Source organism: Oryzias latipes, chromosome 3 (genome assembly GCF_053564925.1).
Source record: "Oryzias latipes strain Hd-rR chromosome 3, Olatipes_Hd-rR_3.1".
NCBI classification, from domain to species: domain Eukaryota; kingdom Metazoa; phylum Chordata; class Actinopteri; order Beloniformes; family Adrianichthyidae; genus Oryzias; species Oryzias latipes.
In genome coordinates, this window is record NC_136239.1 from 29,927,863 (window position 1) to 29,938,740 (window position 10,878).

Here is a 10,878-nt window from a genome sequence, read left to right on the forward strand (position 1 = left end):
CTCCCAGCTTTTGGAAGGTTCTGCCCCGCAAAGCCAGGAGGTTTCTCTTTGTGATCTGCATGGATGTCCAGGGCTTGTGGCATTTATGTGTTTTCCTCTTCATTTCATTCTCAGGCAGCACAGAGGCATTGATGGAGAGAGGACGTGAAGGACTAATTGTCTGCTGAGGAGGAGACTTTCTGCAGTTCAAGCCCCAGCTCCACCCCTAAAAAAAGGCTTATATGAAGGAAAACCTCATTTCATTTTTGTACCAATTAATGAGTTTTAATTGAAATGAGAGATTTTTTTCTGAACTGCACCAATGAAGGGTTTTTCAACCTAAATTTCAACAATTACATTATTTTTTACCTCCGTTCAAGTTTCTACAACACTAGCTAAACATTTCAGTGCTCACACCTGTGCTGAAGACACTTCTCATTTTAACTCAAACGTTTGGCCTTTGATTTGTATGTCCAATACCTTAGAATGAAACACTGACCTATTAAACTCATATAATAAATGTGCTATGCATATCCAAATCCTTTGTCAGGGTACAGACTACATTTTAATTGTAGCAAGACTGAAGTAAAATGTAGCAAAATGACAATGAGTTATCTTAAATTAGGGGTAAATGACATGAGAAATTAAGAATATTAGAAGTGTGGAGTGATACGTGTATTTATCAGTATGTTAGCTGCAGGAAGGGCGCTGTCCTTGACACGTTCCTTTACTCAGACAGGATGACAGGTAGGGAAGGGGGTAGCCGATGATCTGCTCCAGTATCTTCAGCTCAGAAGCTTCTACTGCTCTTCTTCAGTTTGATCTGAGAGCCAGACCATGATGCAGTTGGACTGGCTGAGCGGTAGGTTGCCAGCAGCTTCAGACGTGCTGATGTGCCTTGTTGATAACGTCCTGGATGTTAGGAAACCAAGTTAGATCAGCTGAGATGGGGATGCCCAGGAAAGGGAAGCTGTGAACCCTCCTCTATGCCTACTAAAGTCCAAGATGACTTTCATGGTCTTTTATTTGCCGATCAGCCTTACACTATACAGTTTCCGCACTTGTCTACAAAGTTCACCTCAGTGACCTTTAATAAGTCTTTGTTATTGGCAAGTTAATTACTTATATCCAAGACATGGAGATGTGGGTCCAGTATGAGCAGGATTTGGGAAATGGCAGTTGCCAAGAACTCACATGAAGTTTCAAGGTTTTTGCCTTTATTTGGAGGAAAAAAAGTTTTTGTCCTTTGTTTGTTTTGCAGAATTGCAAACCTAGAAAGAAATCAAGTTGAAAGAATTTATATAAATGTATTTGCCCTTCTTTTGACCCTTCTACATCATGAATATTTGGTGGCTGTTGCTTGGCGACTGTGAGATCTCTCCATAGGATTGACATGGGCTGGGCCTCTCCATGACCTTGATATGATTGTTCTTCAGCCATTCCTTGGTTGCCTTGGCTGTAGGTTCTAGGTCACTAACCTGTTGGAAGACCCATTCATGACTGATTTGAAGGGTCCTGGCTTAAGGAGGGTAGGAAGTTCTCACTCAGGATTTTCCATTAATGGCTCCATCAACGTGGCGACGTAGCTCTGTGCAGAAAAATAGCCACAAAGCATAATGCTTCCACCTCCATGTTTGACAGTGGGGAAGCTGTTCTTGGGGTCATAGGTAGCAATTCTCTTCCTCCAAACCCAATGGTTGAGTTGATGCCAAAGAGCTCAGTTCTGAGCCAAACATTCCATTATGCAGAATAAACTGATAAAGCAAACCCTATTTTTCAGTGTGTGATTTTCATTTTTTCATAAATCTTAGGACAATTTAGATGATAAAAGTAACAAATAAATGAAAACAGTATAATACAGCAAATATGTAAATATTTGATGTGATGAACAATGCTTATCTGATTTAGACCCAACATGAAATATTTTTTGACACACACACATCAAGTTGTGTTATTTACTGCTCGTAATTTAGACACAAATGATAGAAATGTTAGGTTTATATGCCAAAGATATGCCATGTGAAAATTTTAGTGCAAATACGCATGCGTGCGCGCCGTGCACATAAAGCCACCCCACCCCCACGTATCCGCGCGCCGGTCGGTGGGTGCTGGGCGTCAATAAAGGTAATCTGGTTGTCGCGCGTTCTGCATCTCTGCACGAGCTAAAGAAGTCTCAAAGGTAAGAAATGTGAACACACGAGGCATTAATGAAAATACTTTATGATCATCTAAAAGTATTTTCATCTGACAGATGAATGCAGCTTTGTTATCACTGTGACGGAAGAGCGGTGCTGAAAAATACGGCCTCCATCGAGAGACTGAACGTAACACGACTGCAGGTTACTATGATCATCATAGAAAAATGTATTAATTATTTGTTTCGACTGTATAGTTATTGTGGTGGAGCAGAGGAAGGGAGGTTTGTGAGAATCGGGGTTACATTAGCTAATGATTATGGCAGCGCTCGCGCCACCGCCGGTTTCCCGGCAAAAAAAGGAACAGTAATTTACTGATATATAAAGTGTTAGGATTGACCTATTTAGGGTTTTTCTCCAAATTTACACAAAAAACGTTGTAACAACGATCATCTGGACTTGGTTTTGTAAATATTTTAAAACGGTCTCTGTCTCAGAGACCTGGACTGACTGACTCCTCCCCCTCACGTTCCAAACAGGAAGTACCCGCTGGCTCCAAGGAGCCAAAATCCTGTAGACTTCTAAAGAGAAACAAACAGCTGTTAGTTAGTCATTCTATGGGTCAGATTAACCATTCTTGTTGTGATACCCTTTTAAACATGTATTTGCTAATTCCAGTTATTTGTTTTACAAAACTGTTTCTTTATCACAAGTTATTCAAATTATAGACTGACCAACAGATGCCTCAGTAATAGCATGTGCCACCTTGAATGTTTGTTTGACAAATTCCACCAAGCTCACTTTCAGTGGAAGCAGTGTGGACTTTCAACAAGCTTACTCCTGATTGGCGACAGTAGTTGCCATAGAAATGTTGACTCAGATCAATCACTGTCAACTGGCTCCAACGTGGTGACGTCTTTATCACAGAGAAACGACGACAGAATTGACTTTGTTATGATGGATCTGGAAGGAAATGGGTGACGTCACACTAGCTCAGACCTTTTCTCTGATCCAGTCAAACTGCTTTTTTACCAGTTTTATTCCAGAAATCATTTTGGATAAGAGGAAAGACATTTTCAGCTCAAAACCAAGTCTTCATGACCTTTTTTTTTTATAACTTTTCTTTTTAAAATTCAGAACTAATAACCTGCACATTCTTACAAAACTGTTAGACTTCAATTGCTACCTTAATTTAATTGTAAAACTAACAACCATTGTCATTGATATGGCAATATTTTCCCCAAATCTTATCAGAATGTGGAACTGGAGACATAAAAATTCTGCTTTTCCTATTTTCAGCTGAATCTGCCACGAGGCTCGACAACGTCTTCCAACAACTGCAAAGCGGTGATTGCTGTGGCCGCCAAAACATCCAAATGTCAGGCGGGCTACAAAGATTTCAGGCCAAAAGAGAAAGCCTCACATGTGATGAAGTGTCTGTATTGGTATGTATTTACCATCTGTGACTCAGAGTCATTAACCAATTGTCGATCTGTTCACAGTGTTGTATGATAATTTAAATTTTGACGATGACGATACAAAAATTGCTGCCAAACCTGCCAAAAAGTCCCGCCTCTTACCACACACATGTTGTGCCCCCTAAGGTGCCCTAAGTTCCCTGATCAAGCAGAAACGTGCTTTGACTGGATGAAGGCCTTGTATCAGGTATACTGGTAATAATAATTTTACATTCACCTCAGTCTGTTGTTGTTCTTCATTATTCATGGAAGCTTGATGACACGACATCTTCAATCTGCTTGAACTCTAGTTTGATTAGAAACTTTCATTTGTGAACCGTCAGCAGATCTGGTCATGTCTCACCAAAACAACCACACTAATCATTTTATCATTTTCATCCATTAAGGTTGGAAAAATCAGCAGCCCTCCAGTGCTTCAGCCGTCCAACCATCAACCGTTTCAGACATCCATCCTCCCACCACTTCAGCCCCACAGCCGTCCACCAGTGTGCCAACTTCTGACATTTTACTATCCTGGTACAATCTTATTTTTCTGCACAGTTAGCAAAAATGATATGTTTTTTAGATATTCCTGTGTTTTTTTATCCTCAACAAATGTTTCTCCAAAGAAATATGAAAATACAGAATAATTCATCTGGTGGTTATTTTTACTCTTTTCCTCAAATCTTTAATAAGAAAAAAATAATTCAGTTCAAGTTTACTTGTGCTTCTCTTTTTAATGGGCATTACAGTTGATATAAAACATATAACATGCAATTAAAATGTTTTGTAGTTAAAAACATTTTACACACTATTAAAAGATTCTATAAAATATTATTTAAATAAAAAAGGATTCCTTTCCAAGAAAATGTTGACTACCGTATATCTTACAATAGTAGCCCTGGCGTTTATTCCATCACAGACAGAACTGTGATGGTTAATGGGTTTATTTTGCAGCAAAATTTCATCAAGAAATGTAGACAAACAGCAGCAGACGAACATTTCAGGATTTATTCAAATGATGAGAACATTGGATTGTGTTCTGATCAGCACTGGCTGTTGACGTTTCTTTTCTCCTTGAAGCATCAGCCTCCGTATCAAAAATCATCTTGGTTGTCATGAGGATCTCTTTCCTGGAGACACCCCCACCTTTCCGTCTTTGTGCAATAATTCATGTTCAAACCAGTTCTTCTAATTTGTCGCTTTTCTTTGCATTTCCACCAGTAAAAAGTAATACGACAAAATACTTGCAGAATTTGTAAAGATTTGGATTTTGTATTATTAATTTGCCTTTTTTAGTCTTTTATTATAAAATAACTATGCATTATTACTTTATTTTAACTAACACATTTATCTTAGTTTACAGTGGTCCTCTTAAACATCTCTTAAACAAGTTTACACTTTTCATCTTTCAGAATGCAGCCGTGTGATTGGAGGAAAAGATTAATATGCAATGAGGACATTTAAAGAAAAAAGGAGCAGTTTTTATTTTACATTATTACTATTTTAAAGTAGAACTATAATGTATATAAATGCTTTTTTATTAATTTGTTTGGCATATTTACTGTGTTAGAGTTCTGATGATTGTTTTGAGTGGTAAACGTTTTTATTTTATTTATGAAACCCAGATGGAGTTAATGGAGTGCTAGTCATGTTTTATGTTGTATATATTATTAATGAATTCATTTATTTATTTTGAAGTGCCTATTTGCAAGTAAAGAAGCCGGGGTTATGGTTAAAATATGTACGGACAATCCAGCAACGTGCCTCTTCAACATGAATTTCCATCAGTTTTTTTGCTTGGTCGCAAATAAATAAGTCCAAATAATAATCAGCCTAATTTGTTTTTTTGTTTATTTAAAATTATATTAATATTTTCTAATTTTCTTTGTCAATAAAAGGACAAAAGGGGTAGATGATGGATGCATGTCCAAGTTTTATTATTCATGTTCTACAAGTTGTTAGATATTGATTATTTGATGCTTTTGTGCTATGCGTTAAAAATCAATGTAATATTGTAATTATTCATAAATATTTGAATAATATTAATATTTCCTACAAAGGATAACTGACACTAATCAAATTAAAAACAGTCGTCCTGTAAGCACTGAGTGAACAAACTGTAGCCCATTGTCTATCACTGTTTGATTGAACCTTCTCTACTTTTCTTTCAGGGGGGGGGGGTCATGGCCTCTACGCTGGATTCCAAAAAAGAGACAAAAAAACCCCCGACCTCAACCCCCACTCTTAGTCAGACGTGTTTATTTTTTTATTTACAATAATAAATAATATACTATGTACATTTATTTTGTTTTACTTTTTTATACTTAGTTTCCTTATTTCCTATAATATTTATTAGTAGTTGTTGTTTGTTGATGTTAGTTCTTTTTAGACCCTTTTATGTTAAAATAGACGTAAATGATCCAGATGCTGATATTCTAATATATAGACAGATTTATGAATGAATTATTCTCAACAGAAGTTCAACACTATTGTGGTAGCAGTTTGACTGTTTTACTGTTTAGTTTTACTGCAATCTGTCGTGCCTCACCCACTGTCCATCCCATAAAAAAGAACAATTCTACATCATTAACCTTTTATTATTTTTATTCATATGGCACATTCATAAATACAAAGTTAGAAATTATACCCCCCATTTTTCTATCTTTACCCAGCCAGCAATGTCACGTGGGCCCCAACTGGGAAAGAGGTGGGCTATGTGGGTACTGACTGGGCATGGGTTTATTTTGGGTAAACTTTGAAGGCCCCATTAGGTTTTGCCTACATTGGCCCCACATTGGCCCCCCACATGGGTTACCTGTTAGGGCCCTACAAAGGAACCATGTGGGCTAGAACCCATGTAGGTCAGCCAAGTAAGGCCCATATGGGTTGCATCTGGGCCATAAAGACTTGGGCTGTAACTGGGACACTGTATGTGGGACCCATATGGTTTGGCCTACATGAGTCCAACGTGTGGAGCCCTCATGGGCTAACCATATAGGCCCGCTAAAGGATCTAGGTGGGCAAAGAAAACCTGGTCTGTAACTGGGCCACTGCATGTAAGACCCATGTGGAATAACTTACATGGGTCCCACATGAGGAGCCCTCATGGGCTAACCATATATGCCTGATAAAGAGCCCGGGTGGGCAAAGAAGACCTGGTCTGTAACTGGGACACTGTATGTGGGACCCATATGGTTTGGCCCACATGAGTCCCAGGTGTGGAGCCCTCATGGGCTAACCATATAGGCCCGCTAAATGATCTAGGTGGTAAAGAAGACCTGGTCTGTAACTGGGCCACTGTATGTAGGACCCATGTGGTATAACTTACATGGGTCCCACATGAGGAGCCGTCATGGGCTAACCAAATAGGCCCAATAAAGGGTCTATGTGGGCGAAGAAGACCTACTCTGTAACTGGGCCACTGTATGTAGGGCCCATGTGGTATAAGTTACATGGGTCCTACATGAGGAGCCCTCATGTGCTAACCATATAGGCCTGATAAAGAGCCCGGGTGGGCAAAGAAGACCTGGTCTGTAACTGGGCCACTGTATGTAGGGCCCATGTGGTATAACTTACATGGGTCCCACATGAGGAGCCCTCATGGGCTAACCATATAGGCCTGCTAAAGGATCTAGGTGGGGGAAGAAGACCTGGTCTGTAACTGGGCCACTGTATGTAGGACCCATGTGGAATAAGTTACATTGGTCCCACATGAGGAGCCCTCATGGGCTAACCATATATGCCTGATAAAGAGCCCGGGTGGGCAAAGAAGACCTGGTCTGTAACTGGGCCACTGTATGTAGGGCCCATGTGGTATAACTTACATGGGTCCCACATGAGGAGCCCTCATGGGCTAACCATATAGGCCTGCTAAAGGATCTAGGTGGGGGAAGAAGACCTGGTCTGTAACTGGGCCACTGTATGTAGGACCCATGTGGAATAAGTTACATTGGTCCCACATGAGGAGCCCTCATGGGCTAACCATATAGGCCTGATAAAGAGCCCGGGTGGGCAAAGAAGACCTGCTCTGTAACTGGGACACTGTATGTGGGACCCATATGGTTTGGCCCACATGAGTCCCAGGTGTGGAGCCCTCATGGGCTAACCATATAGGCCCGCTAAAGGATCTAGGTGGGCAAAGAAGACCTGGTCTGTAACTGGGCCACTGCATGTAAGACCCATGTGGAATAACTTACATGGGTCCTACATGAGGAGCCCTCATGGGCTAACCATATAGGCCTGATAAAGAGCCCGGGTGGGCAAAGAAGACCTGGTCTGTAACTGGGCCACTGTATGTAGGGCCCATGTGGTATAACTTACATGGGTCCCACATGAGGAGCCCTCATGGGCTAACCATATAGGCCTGCTAAAGGATCTAGGTGGGGGAAGAAGACCTGGTCTGTAACTGGGCCACTGTATGTAGGACCCATGTGGAATAAGTTACATTGGTCCCACATGAGGAGCCCTCATGGGCTAACCATATAGGCCTGATAAAGAGCCCGGGTGGGCAAAGAAGACCTGCTCTGTAACTGGGACACTGTATGTGGGACCCATATGGTTTGGCCCACATGAGTCCCAGGTGTGGAGCCCTCATGGGCTAACCATATAGGCCCGCTAAAGGATCTAGGTGGGAAAGAAGACCTGGTCTGTAACTGGGCCACTGTATGTAGGACCAATGTGGTATAACTTACATGGGTCCCACATGAGGAGCCCTCATGGGCTAACCATATATGCCTGATAAAGAGCCCGGGTGGGCAAAGAAAACCTGGTCTGTAACTGGGCCACTGTATGTAGGGCCCATGTGGTATAACTTACATGGGTCCCACATGAGGAGCCCTCATGGGCTAACCATATAGGCCTGATAAAGAGCCCGGGTGGGCAAAGAAGACCTGGTCTGTAACTGGGACACAGTATGTGGGACCCATATGGTTTGGCCCACATGAGTCCCACGTGTGGAGCCCTCATGGACTAACCATATAGGCCCGCTAAAGGATCTAGGTGGGCAAAGAAGACCTGCTCTGTAACTGGGACACTGTATGTGGGACCCATATGGTTTTGCCCACATGAGTCCCAGGTGTGGAGCCCTCATGGGCTAACCATATAGGCCCGCTAAAGGATCTAGGTGGGCAAAGAAGACCTGGTCTGTAACTGGGCCACTGTATGTAGGACCCATGTGGTATAACTTACATGGGTCCCACATGAGGAGCCCTCATGGGCTAACCATATATGCCTGATAAAGAGCCCGGGTGGGCAAAGAAAACCTGGTCTGTAACTGGGCCACTGTATGTAGGGCCCATGTGGTATAACTTACATGGGTCCCACATGAGGAGCCCTCATGGGCTAACCATATAGGCCTGATAAAGAGCCCGGGTGGGCAAAGAAGACCTGGTCTGTAACTGGGCCACTGTATGTAGGGTCCATGTGGTATAACTTACATGGGTCCCAAATGAGGAGCCCTCATGGGCTAACCATATAGGCTGAATAAAGGATCTAGGTGGGCGAAGAAGACCTGGTCTGTAAGTGGGCCACTGTATGTAGGACCCACATGGTTTGCTACAAATGAGTACCACAGTAAGAGTGCTAATGGGTTAACCATATAGGCAGGTATTTTAAAAGGTTGTTTTGTATTCTGTTACTAGACATATGCTTAAAATCCAAGAAGATGAGTAAAATGACAGAACCCCTGAAGACTCTTTCCAAATTGAATATGAATCACAGCTTTTCTAATTCTCATCAGTCCAGCTGTTAACACTGGCTAAATTGATGAACCACAAATAGACATACATTTTAATATTTTACCATGTTTTACCCAGACCAACCTGCATTTGCAATATTGGACAATTATGACATTTATTTTTTCCTGTCCAGAGTTTTGGTAGTTTGTAGAGGAAGTGCTGAGATTTTGAGGATGTAGCAGTAAGCAATTAGATACAAGTAGTGTGACCACTTGTCCCAATTTTGGCACCATACAACCATCTAGTCTTCTGTCTGGCTTTCCTATTTATTAAAAATATTTACTTTTTTCATTGGTGCTCAGTGGATCCAACACAGATTCAAGTTTTTAACGACACAGTTTAAGATGAAGTGGTAACTTTGTTTGAACATAACACATTTGTTGTGTTGCTGTCCTATTCAGAACAAGCCTGGCTTCAAGGTTCAAGGTTTTTTTATTGGCCATGTATGCATATGCAGTCAATGCTTAGGGGTGCAAAGGTCTCAAGGTAACGTTTTGAAAAAGAGGAATCATTGTGCTCCGCTCATGTGTCGAAGTGTCCTTGGGCAAGACACTGAACCCCACCTTAACTCTGTTTTTTAAGGTTGACGCAAGTGTTCGGCAGCGGAGCCACCACCAGTCTGTGAATGTGTGTGTGAAAGGGTGAATGGAATTATGACTGTAAAGCACTTTGGGCCTTCAAGGAAGGTAGAAAAGCTCTGTATCCGTGTACGACATTTACCATTTACCAGTATTGTAATTTGTCCTATCACAATCTGACACGTCACCGGACCAACGGACAGCCATTAAAAAAAATGTGACGTCAGCATTAGTCCCAGGACCCTGAAGGACCTCCAACGGTAATTGCAGGCTGAATAGTTTTGGTACCTACACCTACTATACCCTAACTTAAATTCTAAAACACAGAAAACTAATGCTATATACAGTATGTTTTGTGAAACACAGCAGTTTTTAACCTTTTTCAATCCACCCAGTTTTAGTGCATACAAAATGAACCAAGACTTTTATTCCCTGTAACTTGCAATCAACAAACAACACAGATTTAATCTCAGGGCCCTGCAGAAGGGCACTTGCAACCCATCAGTGGGCTCAGGCCAGCTGAATAAGAATTGCAGGCAATTAGATTGCAGATTACAAGTTATTAGACATTTATTTGGATGGTGGTCTTTGGTTGCATTTCAGTTATTAATTTTTGACATTATTTTAACTGTGGCAGTCTAGCTGTGGGAAAGGTGAATGTGTCGTGATGCTGTCCTCTGCGCTGTGTCTCACGCTTTGCAGTGTTTCTGTTTTAACAGAGTGAGCTGGGTGAGGTGAATATCTAATAATTCCCTTAGTTCATCTAATTTAGTGCATGCAATTTTAATTAATTTTTTTTGGAATTATGTTGGAAGTATTTAAATGTGAAATTGGTTGGAACACAGCAGAATATTCCCCTTCGTAGTAACACCTTTGCACTAATATGGGGCGGCAGTGGTGCAGCGGTAGGGCAGTCGACCCATGATCGTAAGATTGCAGGTATGATTCCCGCCTTGCATGCCCATGTGTCGCAGTGTCCTTGGGCAAGACC

The 10,878-nt window shown here is 41.4% G+C and overlaps 1 protein-coding gene across 1 annotated transcript; it reads left to right on the plus strand.

Annotated features, from left to right (window-relative positions):
- The first annotated feature begins 2,040 nt into the window (after nt 1-2,040).
- Nucleotides 2,041-5,871, plus strand: LOC144990996 (uncharacterized). Its single transcript, XM_078944590.1, has 6 exons — nt 2,041-2,158; nt 2,231-2,318; nt 3,414-3,559; nt 3,719-3,779; nt 3,979-4,108; nt 5,746-5,871. Exons 2-6 carry the CDS (start codon nt 2,235-2,237, stop codon nt 5,820-5,822), a joined length of 498 nt encoding a protein of 165 aa, XP_078800716.1. The 5' UTR covers nt 2,041-2,158; nt 2,231-2,234; the 3' UTR covers nt 5,823-5,871.
- Nucleotides 5,872-10,878: the final 5,007 nt, after the last annotated feature.

Coding starts and splice junctions, on each gene's coding strand:
- LOC144990996 (XM_078944590.1), top strand. CDS start 2,235: ATGCAGCTTTGTTATCACTGTGACGGAAGAGCGGTGCTGAAAAATACG. Junction 3,780..3,978: donor GGATGAAGGCCTTGTATCAG/GTATACTGGTAA, acceptor TCATCCATTAAG/GTTGGAAAAATCAGCAGCCC. Junction 4,109..5,745: donor TCTGACATTTTACTATCCTG/GTACAATCTTAT, acceptor CTTTTCTTTCAG/GGGGGGGGGGTCATGGCCTC.